The sequence below is a fragment of the Populus nigra genome, chromosome 9 (assembly GCF_951802175.1).
Source record: "Populus nigra chromosome 9, ddPopNigr1.1, whole genome shotgun sequence".
Taxonomy (NCBI): domain Eukaryota; kingdom Viridiplantae; phylum Streptophyta; class Magnoliopsida; order Malpighiales; family Salicaceae; genus Populus; species Populus nigra.
In genome coordinates, this window is record NC_084860.1 from 14,921,873 (window position 1) to 14,940,380 (window position 18,508).

An 18,508-nucleotide genomic window follows, 5' to 3' on the forward strand; every position below is an offset into this window, starting at 1 on the left:
AACGATGTCTTTTTTTTGCAAAGCAATGTCAACAAGTTTATTACACATACACCCCTTCATTTAGAAAGGATCGATCAAGAGTGGACTGGTTGTCCGTTTTAAAAACAAAACCCCAGGGTCGTGTCGAGGTTGTTCAGGATGAGAACGAAGACACAAGTGTACGAGATGAAGTCTTCAAAGTTAGTGAGTTGGTTGAACCATATCAAGTTGTGCCTTCGATTGAATTGGAAGAAAATTTAAATTTTCATGTTTTCGATGATAGTCTTGTTGATGTTGACACAGAGGAGTTGAATTTTGTTTTGAGCTCTAGCAGACAAGCAAATGTCGATGAAGAAGATGATATCCATATTGAAGATTGCGATGAAGGTGATGACAATTCAATTGATGACGAAGAAGAAGAAAATTCTGACTAACTACTAAAATAAAGCCCTGTGTAAAACCCTTTTTTTCATGTAATTTAGATTATGGATGATATATTTTGTAACACGAAATATTTATTAATTGAAATAATTACATGAAATGCCACAATCACGAAATAATTACTTGAAATAATTATAGATCATGGATGATATATTTTCTAACATGAAATAACTACTTCAAATACCACAATTACCGACGTCCATACCGATGGATACAAATCCGTCGGCATTTAACAGAGAGTTCAGAAAATAATTACTTGAAATGCCACCATCATCGACGTCCATACCGACGGATACAAATTCGTTGGCATTTCACAGAGAGTTTGAAAATAATTACTTGAAATGCCACATTTACCGACATATATAAATCCGTCGGCATCTCACAGAGAGTTCAAAAATAATTACTTGAAATGCCACATTCACCGACATACATACTGACGAATATAAATCCGTCGGTATCTCACAGAGAGTTCGAAAATAATTACTTGAAATGCCACATTCACCAACATACATACTGACAGATATAAATCCATCGGTAATTTGTCGGCGGGTCAATCTTAGCAACCAAATTACCGACGGACTGTGCGAATTCCAAAGGGTTGTGCATTAAATGCACATCTGACCACGTCATAGTGCCGACGGAATTACCGACGGATCACGAAAAATATGGAGGGTCATTAAAGTTTTTGGTGCGAAATTCAAAAAATACTGACGTATTTTTGACATGTTACCGACGGAAGAAATTAAAATAATAATTAATTTTATATCCGTCAGTAAAATTGCAATATAAGTTCCAACGACCGCCCCTTCAGTTCATTTTGTCTTCCTCCTCAGTTTTTCACCTTAAATTTCGATTCTTTTCCTCTCCGTTCTTCAAAGTTTTCACCTGCAATCTCTATCAAGTTTTCTTGTGAATCTTCATCAGTTTAAAAGGTATGTGTTTCTTCTATTTCATTTTATTTTAAGGGTTTTTTTTCTATTTTTTTTGTTATGTTTTTTTGTTTTGGTGTATTTTTTGTAATGTAGATAAAGTATTGAATTCAACACATTATTAAAGTAAGCATATTTCATTGCTAAAGTCTATAGTTTTTTTTTGAATTTATTGAATATTTTTTATTGTTGTATTGGCATAATTATTATTAGTTAATTTGTTGAATATTTATTGTTAATGTTGAATTTACCATAGAATTAGTAATTGAATATGTTGGAATAATTATTAATTTTACTCTATTATTGCATGATTTGTGTTTAATTTTTTGCATTTATTTGTATTGGCATACTTATTGAATAATTTTTTGAATTGTAATTGTTAATGTTGAATTTACCTTAGTATTAGTAATTGAATATTTTGGAATAATTGTTAATTTTACTTTATTATTGCATGATTTATATTTAATTTTTCCCATTAATTTTAATTGTTAGTCTACAGTTTTTTTTTAAATATATTTTATTGTTGTATTGGCATAATTATTGAATAATTTGTTGAATTGTAATTCTTAATATTGAATTTACCTTAGGATTAGTAATTGAATATGTTGGAATAATTAGTATAGATTAGGTCAATTGGTTGTGGCTTTTGTTAATATGTGCAGGTTTGTGGATTTGGGTAGTATCCAGTATAGGGGAGGTGCTATCAAATTTTTTTTTACATTTGAATTTAATTATATAATTATTTGTATAAAATTGTGTAGATGCGTAGAATGAAAAGCAGAGCTGGTCGCTCACGTACGATCGCAGCTAGTTCGTCTAACAGCGATGATGATATTTCCTTAGGTGCCTCTCAAGAAGAGGCACCTACACCACCTGCGCCGTCAACCGATGCTGCCTCTTCCAGCGCTACTTCACAGCGCATAGACGGGGTGCCTTCGCAGCTGAATCAATTTACCCGCAAGTACGAGGCACAATGAAAGGACGACCTTTCAATGTAAGTTTGTTAAGGTTTAATTTTTTTTTTAAAATACAACATAATTTATGAAGTAACCACTATTTAATTTATTTCATTTATTTTCAGATTCACAAACATTGAGGCTGCACGAGTAATATCATCGACGTTTGAATCGTCGATGGAGATTCCATTGTTTCAATGGAGTCAGATATCCAAGCATCCTGAATGGATGCTTCAAATCAATGCATGGTTTGACAGATTTCAGGTTGGTGTTAATTTATAATTTTCAGCTTATTTCTAATAAATTATTAATATAATTGTAAATAAATTATTATTTTTATTTAAACTTGTTTATTTATACACAACACAAATTCTGCTGGAACAATAAGCATAACACTGTTGTGAGGAGGGTGTGGGAAAATCACGCGACAACTAGATAAGATAAAAAAAAATACAAGATTTTTTTAGACAAAAATTTATGTTTCGAAATGTAATTTTTGGTTGCGTGATTTTTGGTATGAAGCCCAAAAAAGAGCAAAAAAAAACCGCGAGGGATAGGAGTTTCCAAGGTTGGAATGATGTTGCGGTTTGGAGGGATTTCAAACCGATATACATCCCGGAAGATATATGGTCGTACTATCTTGAGCACGTGACATCTGAGCGGTTCACACGACGCTCACAGTCCGGTGTTGGCGACCGGAATCGGCCAATTCATGGCTCGGTGACAATGCACACTGGCGGCTCCGTTCCGTTTGCTGCACATGCGATGGTAAGATTAATTTAAATGAAATACATCGTTAAATTAAGTTGTTGTTAATATATCTTTTTTCATTATAGGTTGTGTCTCTTGGACGTGAGCCGAGCCTGATAGAGCTGTTTGTGGAGATGCACGTGCGGAGTTAAGACCGCCAAACACTCACCGACAGACTTACCGACGAAATTAATCCGTCGGCATTTAACAATAGCTGCCACACTTACCGACGTATTTTATTATGTAAGTTATTATGTTTATTGAATTGAATATGATGATTACTTGTTTTATTTTCAGGAGACCTATAATAATTAGTTGAGGGAGAGATACGGGGATGATATTTTGACATATCCGGAATTTGATCCGAATTTGTGAATGGAGGTTGGATCGTCAGGTGGACCTGATATTTTAAACACTCATCGACAGACTTACCGACGGAATTAATCCGTCGGCGTTTAACAATAGCTGCCACACTTACCGATGAATTTACAGACGAATATTTTCGGTCGGTATTTCATACACTCACCGATAGATTTATCGACGGTTAGTAGCCGTCGGTAAATCACAATATCACCGACGGACTAAAAATCTGTCGGTATATTTTAAGCGGGAATTTTTTTTTTAGCGCATAAATTCCGTATGTAAATGAGACATGAGACCCCGCTAAGGTATAATCGTAATCTCAAACACTTCCCCTGAATGGGACATGAGACCCACGCTAAGGTAACATATTACACATGCATAGGTAATAAACAGCCATAAAGGCTCGATTCCAATATTGGTTATATTATGGGACTACAATATTAATTTGCTAGACTGACCATAGGTAATATATTACACATGCATAGGTAATAAACAGCCCAAAAAGGGGATATTTTGGTGTCAGGAACAAGAGATTGGTTCCGATGGACCTGCTTTGTTAGGACAGAAGAGTTGAGTTTTCCGTATGAGACAAATGAAACATATGAAAGAGAAAAATACTCTCTCTCTCTCTCTCTCACACACACACACGTTCACACACACTAGTATATTTTTCTATGATATGCTGTGTATCATATTATTTTTTTTAAAAAAAATATTAAAAATATAAAGATTTTTTAAAAAATATTATTAAATCAAAAAAATCTTAAAACCTGCCAATCCGATTTCTTATCTAATTTAAATTTCATTCTTTATCTAATTTAAATTTCAAATTGAATTATGTTAGAACTGATCCGAAATGAATCATTTAATTTAATAAATCCAAAAATAAATTTAATAAGCGATAAAACATGATATAATTTTTTAAAAATATTTTAAATTAATAATTATTTTTTAATATTATAATAATATCAAATTGAATTGACTATGATCACCTGCAACAAGCAACAAGATTATAAATTTAAATGAAATTAATAACTTTATTATTTTTATAAATTATTTTTATTTAATTTTATGATAAAATAAAATTATATACTTTTAAAATCAAGCAATAAAGTCACAGCCACCACTTCTTCTCTCCTAGCCTTCTCTCCTAGCCTTCATTACTCCACTAAAGCTCTGCACCAGCAACAGCAGCGAACTCCAACCGCTTGCCAATAAAACTTAAACCGGTTGACCGGTGTCAGAAGAGTTACACCCCTAGCCATAGCAACACCGAAGCAGTGAGCAGTAACAGACTCCACCGCGAGCAGCAGTTGCACCGCCTCTGTTGCTGCCGTGAGCAGCATTTGACTCAGTTGTGACCAAGTAGCAGAGGCTTCAAGTCTAAGCAGCCTTATTTCTTTGTTTTCTCATTGAAACAACTATGAGCATCAGCCTTGCTCCAGCCGATAGCCTTAGTTTCTATTGTAACCAAGAATATTGCTAGGTATGATGCGTTGTCCTTCATGAGCACATCACATTGATAATGTTAGCCCACCTTTCTTTTTCATGCTCTTTTCAGCAGGCATCCCTGTCATGTTCTTTTCAATGGATTGAAATGACACGAAGGGGGCATCTCTGAGCTTAATTCCTATTCATCTCTTTCATGCTCTTTCCAACAGGCATCCCTGTCATGTTTGATCCTATGATATTGCACTGTTTTTCATTGTATAATTGGTACTGAGTCGTCAATCATGAATCCACAGTTGGAAAAATGAAAGTTGATTTTTCAAGGATGAATGAAGTCATCAATGCTAGGGAAAGCACCCATTTCCACACCGGTTTCGAAGAGAGCCCAAAAAGGGGATATTTGATAACAACAGTCAACAGCAGTTTTATTTGCATGAGAATTCTACTAACCATGCCGCTCCTGAATCTTACGGATAGACTTCTATTATTACGGATGGATTCTAACAAACTAATACAACTTGATTCTGAATTGTAACAACCAAGAAGGAATACAAGAAAGAAAGTAGAAGTCTTGGTGTTGGCAACTGTCCGTCTCTCAGCTGGGTAAGAAAGCAGAGCTTGAATATCTAATTGAATCTCAACAATTCGAATGATAATTATTTGGTAATGAATACTGCGATACTGTATTAAAAAACTATTTTAATTGAATAATTTAAACTGTTAGGTAAGATATTAAAATATAATTTATATTATTCTCTAATATAAAATTACTAGATGAATTTATATCATACATTTTTGTTTTTATTTTTTTGTACCGTTGATTTTTATTTCTAACACCGTCACTATATTGTGAGAGTGATTATACCATCCCAAATAGTTGCATGGAAAAGTCTATAAAAGGACTTCCAGTTCCAAGGCTAGTGACCTCACATGAACGGCGTTGTTCGGGAAAAACACACACACACACCTCGACTATATATCTAACTTTACCGCTTGCCAACGCCCATGTCAATAATTCAGTATTAGGTCAAAAAAGTTTGAGTTTTTTTTTGTATAAATGGTAATAAGTCCTCTATGACAAAAGAGTTGAGTTTTCTTACGAGACAAATGAAACAAATGAAAGAGAAAAATGCTGACTTCTTACAAATGAGTTTGCACGTGCGCAAATCTTATACCATTTTTGACTGGAAACCTATTGATGGTTTGAAGCCTGAAAATCTTGACATGACCGAGTCTCTTGGTGGCGCAATTAAAAGAAAACGAGATCTTAAGTTAATTCCCATTTCATATCGTTCACTCGTGCGCTAAAAACTGCTAAATTATTTTAGTGCTAAAATATATTATGAAATAAAAGTTGTTTCAATTATGACTTTTTAAATTTATCTTATGATATGTAACTTAAGTTTGGTTCCCAAAAATTATTTGAATATTTTTATTTTTTATTCAAAAAATCCAAAAAAATCAGAAATTTAAAATTTAAAAAAATATTTTCAGAATACGAGGAATTAAATATTTGAGTTGCAAAAGATAAAAATACCAGAAAAATAACCAGATTGAAGTATGCTGATAAGATGGGTTGAAGAAAGACTTAATTTGGAGCAAAATTTAAGGTTGAAATTCAATTCGATTAAAATTAAAAGAATTAATTAGGTTTAATAACTTAATTAAACTTTTCATGTATTGGGAGGATTCAATCAGAGATTCAATTGAAAAAAGAGGTTTTAATTTAGATCAATTTGCAAAGATTAGGAATATAATTGGAGCTTTAGAAGGTTAAATTGATACAATCATGGGTGTAAGTAATTGCAGGAAAATTAAAGTTTGAAAACTAATTAATGGTAAATTGAATAATTTTAAAATCAAGGATCAAAATGAAAGAGATGTGAGTATTCAGGGACTGTAATTGATTAAAAATCAAGAGAAAATTTAGTCACATATTGAAAAGTCATGAGACATGCACATCCACTAAATTAACCATTTGCGGGGGGAAATAATTCCGGCAGCATTCAGCATATTAAGAACGTATTTTGTTTTTCATGCTCTTTTCAGCAGGCATCCCTGTCATGTTCTTTTCAATGGATTGAAATGACACGAAGGGGGCATCTCTGAGCTTAATTCCTATTCATCTCTTTCATGCTCTTTTCAACAGGCATCCCTGTCATGTTTGATCCTATGATATTGCACTGTTTTTCATTGTATAATTGGTACTGAGTCGTCAATCATGAATCCACAGTTGGAAAAATGAAAGTTGATTTTTCAAAGATGAATGAAGTCATCAATGCTAGGGAAATCACCCATTTCTACACCTGTTTTGGGGATATTTTGGTGACAGGAACAAGAGATTGTTTGCATTTTTTAAGCCACTCATTTCTACACATGGCATAATTGGTACTGAGTCGTCAATCATGAATCCACAGTCAGAAAAATGAAAGTTGATTTTTCAAGGATGAATGAAGTCATCAATGCTAGGGAAAACACCCTTTTCTACACCGGTTTCGAAGAGAGCCCAAAAAAGGCATATTTTGGTGACAGGAACAAGAGATTGGTTCCGATGGACCTGCTTTGTTAGGACAAAAGAGTTGAGTTTTCCGTATGAGACAAATGAAACAAATGAAAGAGCAAAGTATAAATGGTAACAAGTCTTCTGATGACAAAAGAGTTGAGTTTTCTGTAGGAGACAAATGAAACAAATTGACTGGAAATGAATCATTCAATTTAATGAATCTAAAAATAACTTGAATAAATAATAAAAACATGATATATCTTTAAAAAAACATTTTAAAACAACAAGCATTTTAAAACAACAATTGTTTTTTTAATATTGTAACAATCACTACCAGAAAACCGGAGAAAAGCAACGGAATTACCGACGGAATTTTTCCGTCGGTAATTATTACCGACAGAAATAATTCCGTCTCCAAATCTGTTGGTATATACCGACGGATTTATTCCGTCGGTCATTCCGTCGGTATATACCGACGGTTTCGCCGACGGGGTATACAGTTCGTCTGGAAATATGCAACGGCGTGGTGACGTCAGGCGATTTTACCGACGGAAAGTACCGAGGGATTCAAACTGAGATAGCCGTACAGTGACGTGGCGCTGTCACCGACGGCATCATCGACGGAATCACAGACGGAAGGAGTCCGTCGGAAAAAACCATTATATGCACCCATCTGCCGACACTCTCTTCCTCTGTTTCTCCTTCTTCTTCTTTCCCATCCCACCTCTCCCCTCCCAAACTACAGCTCCCCTCCCAAACTGCAGCCAAACACCCATCCCAAACTCTCCACTATTCTCAACACGAGCACTCAAGTTTCTTATATCTTGTACGTGGTCACAATATCCGTTTCTTGTAGATTTTTTCATTTTTTTGTAAGTAAATCTATCCTTTTTAGTTTTAATATTTAATTGTGAATTTTATTGTTTTAGTATATGTATTTTGTTAATGTTTGTACTTGTTTAATTGTTATTTGTCAAAGAAACTTGTAGTATGAATGTATAATTTTGTAGTTGTTAAATTGTTTGTATGAACGTTGATAGTTGATAATTGATAATGAATATTTAATATAAGTGTTGTTTTAGTTTGTTGGATAATGTCGGGGAAAACTAATATTTTTGTTATGTTTTATAGAGGTTCAATAGAAGTCATGGATGATCGTTCATGGATGTATCGGGACTCACCCCAAGGATTGCGGAGGATGGATTATTGTAACGGTGTCCAGGGTTTTATTAATTTCGCAACATCTATTCCGAGGAATTTTACTGATGGCGGTATTAGGTGTCCATGCAGGAAGTGTAAAAATTTAAAGTTTCTGCATCAAGATGTTGTAACGATGCATCTTCTAACCAAAGGGTTCATGGAAGATTACCTATGTTGGTATGCTCACGGAGAACTATTTGTTCCTGATGAGAGCATGGAAGAACAGGTGGTTGGGTCAACTTCTAGTGCTAGCAACATGCATGAAGTTGGAAATGAGAACAGTAATCCTTACAGGAATATGGTTATGGATGCAATGAGAATGAGTGAAGGTAATGTCAGGGAATGTCCAATAGTAGAAGAAGAACCTAATGCAGATGCAGCAAGGTTTTTTGATCTGTTGAGAGATTCTGACGAACCATTATGGGATGGCTGCACGAACCACAGTAAATTATCAGCCGTAGCACAGGTGTTCACCATCAAGTCAGATCACGGGTTGAGTGAGGCCGGTTATGACAAGATTATTGAATGGGCGAGAAGCATTTTACCTGAAGGGAACAGGCTGAAAGAGAACTTCTATGCTGTCAAGTCCATAATGAAACCCCTCGGTTTAGGATACCAGAAAATTGATATATGCCCTAACTTCTGCATGTTATACTACCTTGAAAATGCTGAGATGACCGAGTGCATGACATGCGGGCATTCCCGTTACAAACCCAGAACTGGTAGAGGGAAGACTCTTGTGGCATATAAAAAACTTAGATACTTCCCAATCACACCTAGACTGCAGAGGTTATTCATGTCACCAAGGACTGCTAAGCACATGACATGGCACCAATCACACCATGCGGTTGATGGAGTGATGGTTCATCCTTCTGACGGTGAAGCCTGGAAACACTTTAACAGTATGCATCCTCCCTTTTCAGCTGAATCAAGGAACGTGTGTCTTGGGTTGTGTACAGACGGATTCAACCCATTCGGGTCATTTGCTGCTCCTTATTCTTGTTGGCCGGTCATACTGACGGTTTATAACTTGCCACCGGGGATGTGTATGAGGCCGGAGTTCATGTTTTTATCTATGGTCATACCAGGTCCGAGCAGTCCGGGGCGGAATATAGATGTTTGTCTTCGTCCGTTGATTGATGAGTTGACGCAGTTGTGGTCCCCTGGAGCTTTGACTTATGACATCTCGAGGAAACAAAATTTTGTTATGAGAGCGGCTTTGATGTGGACTATCAATGATTTCCCAGCTTATGGAATGGTTTCTGGTTGGAGCACGCATGGAAAGCTAGCATGTCCATATTGTATGGAGAACAACAAGGCATTCACGCTAACAAACGGGGGTAAAGCTTCTTTTTTTGACTGTCACCGTCGTTTCTTGCCACATAACCACAGGTACAGAAAGAACAGAAAGGATTTCTTTGTTGGCAGAGTTGAAAATGATGTTGCACCCCCGCGTCTTGCCGGTGAAGAATTGTTTGATGTTGTGTCAGAGTACGGTGAAATTGTGTTTGGTCTCCAATCAGGTAAGCAGAAGTTTCCTGGTTTTGGTTTGACCCATAATTGGGTGAAGCGAAGTATATTTTGGGAGCTTCCTTATTGGAAGACCAATCTTCTCCGCCATAACCTTGACGTCATGCACATTGAAAAGAACGTGTTTGAGAACATTTTCAACACCGTCATGGATGTGAAGGGGAAGACAAAGGACAACATCAAGGCTAGATTGGATGTAGCGTTGTTCTGTAACCGTAAAAATATGGAGTTGGTTTGTGATGGGTCACGGGTCGCAAAACCAAGAGCAAGCTTCGTGCTAGAGAAAAACGCACAACTACTAGTCTACAAATGGCTTAAGAGTCTGCGTTTCCCCGATGGACATGCCTCGAACATATCAAGGCTGGTTAATACGGAGGAATGCAGATTATATGGAATGAAGAGTCATGACTGCCATGTGTTTATGCCAACACTCATCCCATTAGCTTTTCGTGATTTGTTGCCAAAGGGGATATGGGATGCACTAACGGAGATTAGTCATTTCTTCAGAGACATATGCTCCAGCAAGTTGAATGTTGATCACATTGAAAGGCTTGAAAAGAATATCGTCGAGACAATATGCAAAATTGAGATGATATTCCCTCCATCATTTTTTGACTCAATGGAGCATCTACCCGTACATTTACCGTTTGAGGTAAAAGTTGGAGGACCGGTCCAGTACAGATGGATGTATCCATTCGAGAGGTTAGATATTACAGTTTCTATAACATTTATAATTAAATGTTTTTATTTTTATTTTAATGTTTTTAATTGATAATTTTTTATTAATATATATATATATATATGCAGATACTTGTTCAATCTTAAAAAAAGGTTAAGAACAAGGCGCATGTTGAGGTGTCGATATGTGAGGCGTATATTGTTTAGGAGATCTCAACATTTATCTCATACTATTTTGAACCTCATTTGAGAACGAGGATAAACCGTGTTCCACGACATGATGATGGTGGTGAAGTGCATTCAAGTGGGAACTTGTCAATATTCTCCAATCCTGGACGACCCACACCTAAAAATGCCGTGAGGGGAAGATATTTGTCTGAAATAGAGTTCAGACAAGCACACAATTATGTCCTATTTAACTGTGATGAGCTTAGACCTTTTATTAAGTAAGTGGATGTTCGACTTAAACTTTGTCAAGAGTGTACTATTTATGTTTTGTGATACCATACACTCATATACTTTGGAACAACCTTGCAGGCAACATCGACGATACTTACTGTCCAATAACTCACAGCTGACCGAATCCCAGATCTTTCAATTACAAGATGAACAATTTGCCACATGGTTTAGAACACATGTAAGTCCTATCACAAACTCATTATCTCTTGCAATGTAATTAATTGTAGTCAATGTTACATAATATCCGTTTATTGATTATTGTTGTATTTAATTTACAAGCTAGGTTTATCAAATGGGAGGTAGTGCTGCTATTTCACTGTCTTTACTATGTTTGGGCCCTGAAAGAAAAGTCAAGTGCTATAATGGATATTTTGTCAATGGATATGTCTTTCATACTGAAGAATACGGGCATGGAAGAAAGACATACAACAACGGTGTTTGTATTAAGGGATCAACTTCTAGTGAGTTTGAAGTTGACTACTACGGTAGATTGGAAGAGGTCATCGAATTGCAATATCATAGCGAGCAAAATAGAGTGTTTTTATTCAAATGCTATTGGTATGACACAAGTGACAGAGGAATCAGAGTAGATCCTCACTATGGTCTCGTTGAAATCAATTCAAAAGCTAGACACCGCAACGTAAACGACGTCTTTGTTTTCGCAAAGCAATGCCAACAAGTTTATTACACATACACCCCTTCCTTTAGAAAGGACCGATCAAGAGTTGATTGGTTATCCGTTTTAAAAACAAAACCCAAGGGTCGTGTCGAGGTTGTTCAGGATGAGAACGAAGACACAAGTGTGATAGATGAAGTCTTTCAAGCTAGTGAGTTGGTTGAACCATACCGAGTTGCTCCGTCGATTGACTTAGAAGAAAATTCGAATTTTCGTGTTTTCAACGATAGTCTTGTTGATGTTGACGCAGAGGAGTTGAATGTTGTTCTGAGCTCTACTAGTGGAAAAAGAATGTTGTTGAAGAAGATTATAACGAAATTGAAGAGTGCGATGAAGCTGATGATAACAATTCAATAGAGGATGAAGATGAAAATTACGACTAACTAAACATGTTATAAAGCCTTATTTTTATAATGTAATAATTTGAAACATGAAATATTTATTCTTCTTTAAGGGCCAGCCTTTGTTATTGTGTTGTGTGTGTTGTAAGATTGCAATTCAAGATTTTTTGAGAGGGTTACATTAAAAAAATAAGAAAAATTTACCTTTTCACCGACGGAATATAAACCGTCGGTATTTCACAGAGAGTTGCAAAACAAATTACAGGATTTTGCCACCTTCACCGACGGAATATAAACCGTCGGTATTTCACAGAGAGTTGCAAAACAAATTACGGGATTTTGCCACATTCACCGACGGATTTCCGACGGATTGCCGACGGCATTTCCGACGTCCAATACCGACGGAATCACCGACGGGCTGTCCCATGTCTGACACGTGTCCGTCTGCACGATTACCGACGGACTTTCCGACGTCCTGTACAGACGGCATTACCGACGGATCACGCATGTGTGACACGTGTCTGTCTGCACCCGTACCGACGGAATTTCCGGCGGATCGAAAAGTTTGGCGGGATTTCCAAACTTTTTGGTGCGAATTTCAATTAATTTCCGACGGTATTTCCGACGGAAATTAATTATATCGACATCAATTAATTTCCGTCGGAAATTCCGTCGGAAATATTGCTTTATATACCGCCCATCCCCCCACTTTGTTCATTTTCTCCTCTTCTCCTCTTCTCCCTTTCTCTTCTCCTCTTCTCCTCTTCTCCCTTTCTCTTCTCCCTTGCTCTTCTTCTCTCATTTATATTTAGCTTTTCGAAGGATTTTATTGTTTTGGTGGTAGTTTTAAAAGGTATGTATTTTTTTTCTTTATCTTTTTATTTTTTTTATTTTAATTATGATTATTGTTTTTGGTGTTCTTTGTTTTGTATATTGTTTGTAGATAAAATCTTAAATTCAACACATTATTAAGGTAAGCATTTTTTATTCCCAAATTTATTTTGAATTGATATAATGTTTTTTAGTTTTGTGTATTGTTTGTTTTGTGTTTATGTTGTGTGTTGTGTAGTGTTTTTTAGTTTTTTAGTTTTTTAATTTTATTTATTAATTTTAGTTTTTTAGTTTTGATATTATTGTTTGTATTGCTATAATTGTTATTGTTGAATTTTATGTTAAAAATGTTAATTTATATATATATAATTGTTATTGTTGATTTATTTTAAAAATGTTAATTTATATATATAGAATTGCATTTAATTAGTTTATCTTAATTTAGGATATTATTGTTTGTATTGCTATAATTGTTATTGTTGAATTTTATGTTAAAAATGTTAATTTATATATATATAATTGTTATTTTTGATTTATTTTAAAAATGTTAATTTATATATATAGAATTGCATTTAATTAGTTTATCTTAATTTAGGATATTATTGTTTGTATTGCTATAATTGTTATTGTTGAATTTTATGTTAAAAATGTTAATTTATATATATAATTGTTATTGTTGATTTATTTTAAAAATGTTAATTTATATATATAGAATTGCATTTAATTAGTTTATCTTAATTTAGGATATTATTGTTTGTATTGCTATAATTGTTATTGTTGAATTTTATGTTAAAAATGTTAATTTATATATATAATTGTTATTGTTGATTTATTTTAAAAATGTTAATTTATATATATAGAATTGCATTTAATTAGTTTATCTTAATTTAGGATATTATTGTTTGTATTGCTATAATTGTTATTGTTGAATTTATGTTAAAAATGTTAATTTATAAATATAATTGTTATTGTTGATTTATTTTAAAAATGTTAATTTATATATATAGAATTGCATTTAATTAGTTTATCTTAATTTAGGATATTTGTATGACTTAAATCTAATGTTAGTACCAATTTAACAATGAATGTTCATAGTTGTAATTCTATATGATGTTATTGAATAAAATGTTGTGTTGATGATGATGAGTTGGGTTGAGATCCAGGATGATTGGATCGGGATGTGAAATAAAATTGGAAGTGTAATATGATTTTGTCGACAGCTTGGGACCCCCCAGTACAGGGGAGACTCTGTCGAATTTTTTTTTAAATAATCGAAGTTAATTATGTAATTATTTGTATACATTTGTGTAGATGCGTAGAATGAAATCTACAGCACGTCGTCAGAAGACGATTGCAGCTAGTTCTTCTAGCAGCGAGGAGGACGTATCCTTAGGTGTTAATCACAACGAGGAATCTACGCCAACTTGTGATGCTGCCTCTTCTAGCGCGGTTTCACAACGCAGAAGCGGTGAGCCTTCACAGCGGGGTCAATTCACCCGCAAGTACCAGGCACAATGGAAGGATGACCTCTCAATGTAAGTTTGTTTAGGTTTTAGTTTTTTTTTTATATACTTATAACATAATTTATGAACAACTAATTAATATTAATTACTACTTTTATTTAATTTCAGGTTCACAAACATTGAGGCTGCAAGGACTATAACATTGGCGTTTAAATCGTCGATGGAGATTCCATTGTTTCAATGGAGCCAGGTTTCCAAACATCTTGAGTGGAAACCTAATATCGATGCATGGTTTAAGCGATTTCAGGTCGGTGTTAATTTTTAATAAATAATTTTTATAATTTTATATCTTGTACTATTTTTATTTTATATGAATTATTTATATACACAGAACAAATTTGAGTGGGATAGGGCGGACAACAATGTTGTGAGGAGGGTATGGGAGAATCACGCGGCAACTAGGTAACATCGAAAATAATATTTATTTTTGTTTTATAATTTTATGTTTTAAATTCTAATTTGTTACTATGGAAGTAGGTTGCGTGATTTTTGGTATGACACCCAAAAAAAATCAAAAAGACATGCGAGGGATAACGGTCTTGAAGGATGGAATGAGGTGGCGGTTTGGCAGGAATTCAAACCGCCATTCATCTTGGGGGAAATATGGACGGCATATATTGAGCACGTGACCTCAGAGCGGTTCTCACGGCGCTCACAGTCTGGCGCCGACAACCGGAACCGGCAAATTTATGGTTCGGTGACCACGCACACTAGCGGATCCGTCCCATTTAGCGCACATGCAAAGCGGATGGTAAGATTAATTTTAATGAAATATATCGTTAATTAATTTGTCGTTCCTTATAATATATTTAACTTTCAACCTATTTTTTCCTTACAGCCTGCGTCTCTTGGACGTGAACCGAGTCCAATGGAGCTGTTTCTAGAGACGCATGTGCGGAGTCAAGACCGCCAAAAGGGGATGCAGCAGTTCGTGGACAACCGTGCTCAGCACTACGTGGTATGTTCGTTCATTCATTTTATTTTGTAAGTTATTATTTTCTTGAATTGCATCTTGAATTGCATTTGATGATTTTTTTACCGATGGAATTTTCAGGAGACCTATAATAGCCGGTTGAGGGAGAGATATGGGGACAATCCATCGACCCATCCAGATTTCGATCCAGATTTGTGGATGGAGGCGGGATCGTCTGGTGGACCCGATAAAAATAGGGTCTACGGGCTCTCCAACACTACGGCTGACAACTTGCGGTCGACTCGTAGTGTCTCAACTGTTGGAAGCTCTCCATCAGTATCGAACACCCAGTCTGAGGAGTTCATTGCGTTGAAAAAACAATATCAACAACTCTCGACGAATTATGATGAGCTCCATCAAATAGTCATGGAGATGAGATCAAAGATGGGTGACGATACTTGTGCAGCTTCTTTTTGGCCGTATGGTCCCGGGAACAACCAGCCTCCTCCTCCAGCTCCGCCGCTATTCTAGTTTAATTTTGCTTTTTAAACACATTAAATTTGTAATGAATATTATTTAACATTACTTTTACATTATTAATGTTTAATGCATTTCTATTTGTTTATTAAGGTTTTTTACAATTAATAAATTATTTTTTTTATATATTTGAAATAACTACCGACGGATATACCGACGGATACTATCCGACGGTATTTAACAGAGAGTTGCCGAACAATTACCATCCATGCCATCATTACCGACGGCATCACCGACGGATATAATCCGTCGGTATTACACAGAGAGTTGCAACAAAATTACCAGCCATGCCATAATTACCGACAGATTTTCCGTCGGTAATGCCGTCGGTAATTACCCTTGAAATTACCGACAAATTTATTCCGTCGGTAATGTTCCCGCGGGAAACTTTTTTTTTGGCGCGGGCGTATCCGTCTGTAAACCGTCGGTGTTTCCGTCGGTAGGTGGTTTTTTTTATTTGCGACAGCATTAGCGACGGAAATGGGATTTACCGACACTGTTTTACCGACGGACGTGGTACGTCGGTGAGTCCGTCGGTATTATTTTCACCGACGGATTTCATTACTGTCACCGACGAAATTGGTCCGTCGGTAAAACTGAATAATGTTGTAGTGAATACCAGATTGAATCGACATCGATCACCCTGCAACCTGGATCATAAACTTTAATGAGTTTAATAATTTCATTGTTTTTGTAAATTATTTTTATTTAATTTTATAATAAAATTAGATACTTGTAAAATAAAGCACTAACTCTACAAAAAATATTTATTTAAAATTATAATAACTCCATACAAAAAAAAAACTATAAATTCTATTTCTCAATCAATTTAGAAAAAGTCTAGTTCAACATATGCATAAGATTTGCCATGTTTTGTCACGCACGTGTTCGGAACTTCAAAGCTTAATATAGGTGCATGTTCCGTCCATATACAATAGAAGAAACAAATAGAAATGTTATTCGATCTGGATTGTGTACCTTAAGTACGTTTGATATCATCTATTATTTTGGCTTTAATTGGTTTATAAAGTTTGAACATTAACAAAACTAAAAAAATGTTATATTAAATGAAAAAAATTAATTATACGTGAATGATCTTGGAACTATTCCTGACGAAACAAGCCTTCATGATCTAAAATTCTTGAAGTTAATTATCAAAGAAACTCTAAGATTACATCCTCCTGCGCCATTGATTCCAAGAGAGTGTAGGAAGAGATGTCATGTTAATGGATACGACATTCACGTCAAAGGTAAAGTATTGATTAATGCATGGGCAATTGGAAGAGATCCCAGTTATTGGAATGAACCTGAGAGATTCTATCCAGAGAGATTCATCAATGTTTCGACTGATTTTAAGGGTAGCGACTTTGAATTCATCCCATTTGGTGCTGGAAAGAGGATGCGCACTGGCATGTTGTTTGCTATAGCCAACATTGAGTTTCCACTTGCGCAGATGTTATTCCATTTTGACTGGAAACCTGTTGATGGATTGAAGCCTGAAAATCTTGACATGACTGAGTCTTTTGGTGGCGCACCTAAAAGAAAACGAGATCTTAAGTTAATTCCCATTTCATATCGTTCACTCGTGGGATAAAAACTGCTAAATTATTTTATCGCTAAAATATGTTAAGAAATAAAAGTTGCATTTATCTTATAATATATGATATAATTTGTCATGACTTAATTTTGGTTCCCCAAAATTATCTGTATATTTTTATTTTTCTTTTATTTTTTTAAATAATCAACTCAAATTGTCCTAATTCAACCAAAAAAGAAAACGAGGAAGGATGTGGTGCACCGTCCCCACCTCCTCTAAATAATCAACTCAAATTTTATTTATATTAGATAAATTGTTTTATTATTATTATTATTTAAAAAAAATAAAAATATTTCTTTCAAAAATTCATTTAAATATTTTGATTTTTGTATGTGGCCAAGTCTCTTAAAAATTAAAACACACACACACACACGACATAATTTTTCATTTTCATATAAAAAATTCAAGAAAATAGTTTATATTTTTCATGCATATTGGATTTAATAACTAGTTTATTAAAGCCTTGAAAACTTAGCCTATATTTCAAAAATATCAAAAAAATATTTTGTTTATTTTAATATTCAGAATTATGAACTTATATGTAAGATGTATTCCTAATATTGAGTAAAAAGATAATTTTTTTTTATTTTTATGTTTTGAATTTAGAATGACTAGACTTGACCTCTAAAACTATGGTCAACTCTACTAGGGTGAACTAGCTTTAACTATTAGATAAACCAACAGTTAGAAAACACAATACCTTAGTTTGTATCAAACAAATAAACATTGCAGCTTATCTTAGGTAAGATATGTATTTGGAATGATACATAAGATGTGCATTAGGGACATTATAAGATTTAACAGTTTTATCGACGGAATTTTTCTGTCGGCGTAAGACACATATTCCATCGGT

The 18,508-nt window shown here is 34.7% G+C and overlaps 1 protein-coding gene and 1 long non-coding RNA gene across 2 annotated transcripts; both read left to right on the forward strand.

Moving 5' to 3' along the window:
* Positions 1-14,540: 14,540 nt before the first annotated feature.
* On the forward strand, positions 14,541-15,094 carry LOC133703043 (uncharacterized). The gene is made up of 3 exons (XR_009843822.1): positions 14,541-14,620; positions 14,717-14,855; positions 14,940-15,094. It is a non-coding gene; the product is annotated as an uncharacterized LOC133703043 (long non-coding RNA).
* A 2,045-nt stretch (positions 15,095-17,139) lies between these two features.
* On the forward strand, positions 17,140-17,652 carry LOC133702785 (cytochrome P450 71D10-like; the record flags this gene model as incomplete). Its single annotated transcript, XM_062127102.1, has 1 exon — positions 17,140-17,652. A coding segment is annotated over one exon (513 nt), but the record flags the coding sequence as incomplete, so codon positions are not given.
* Positions 17,653-18,508: the final 856 nt, after the last annotated feature.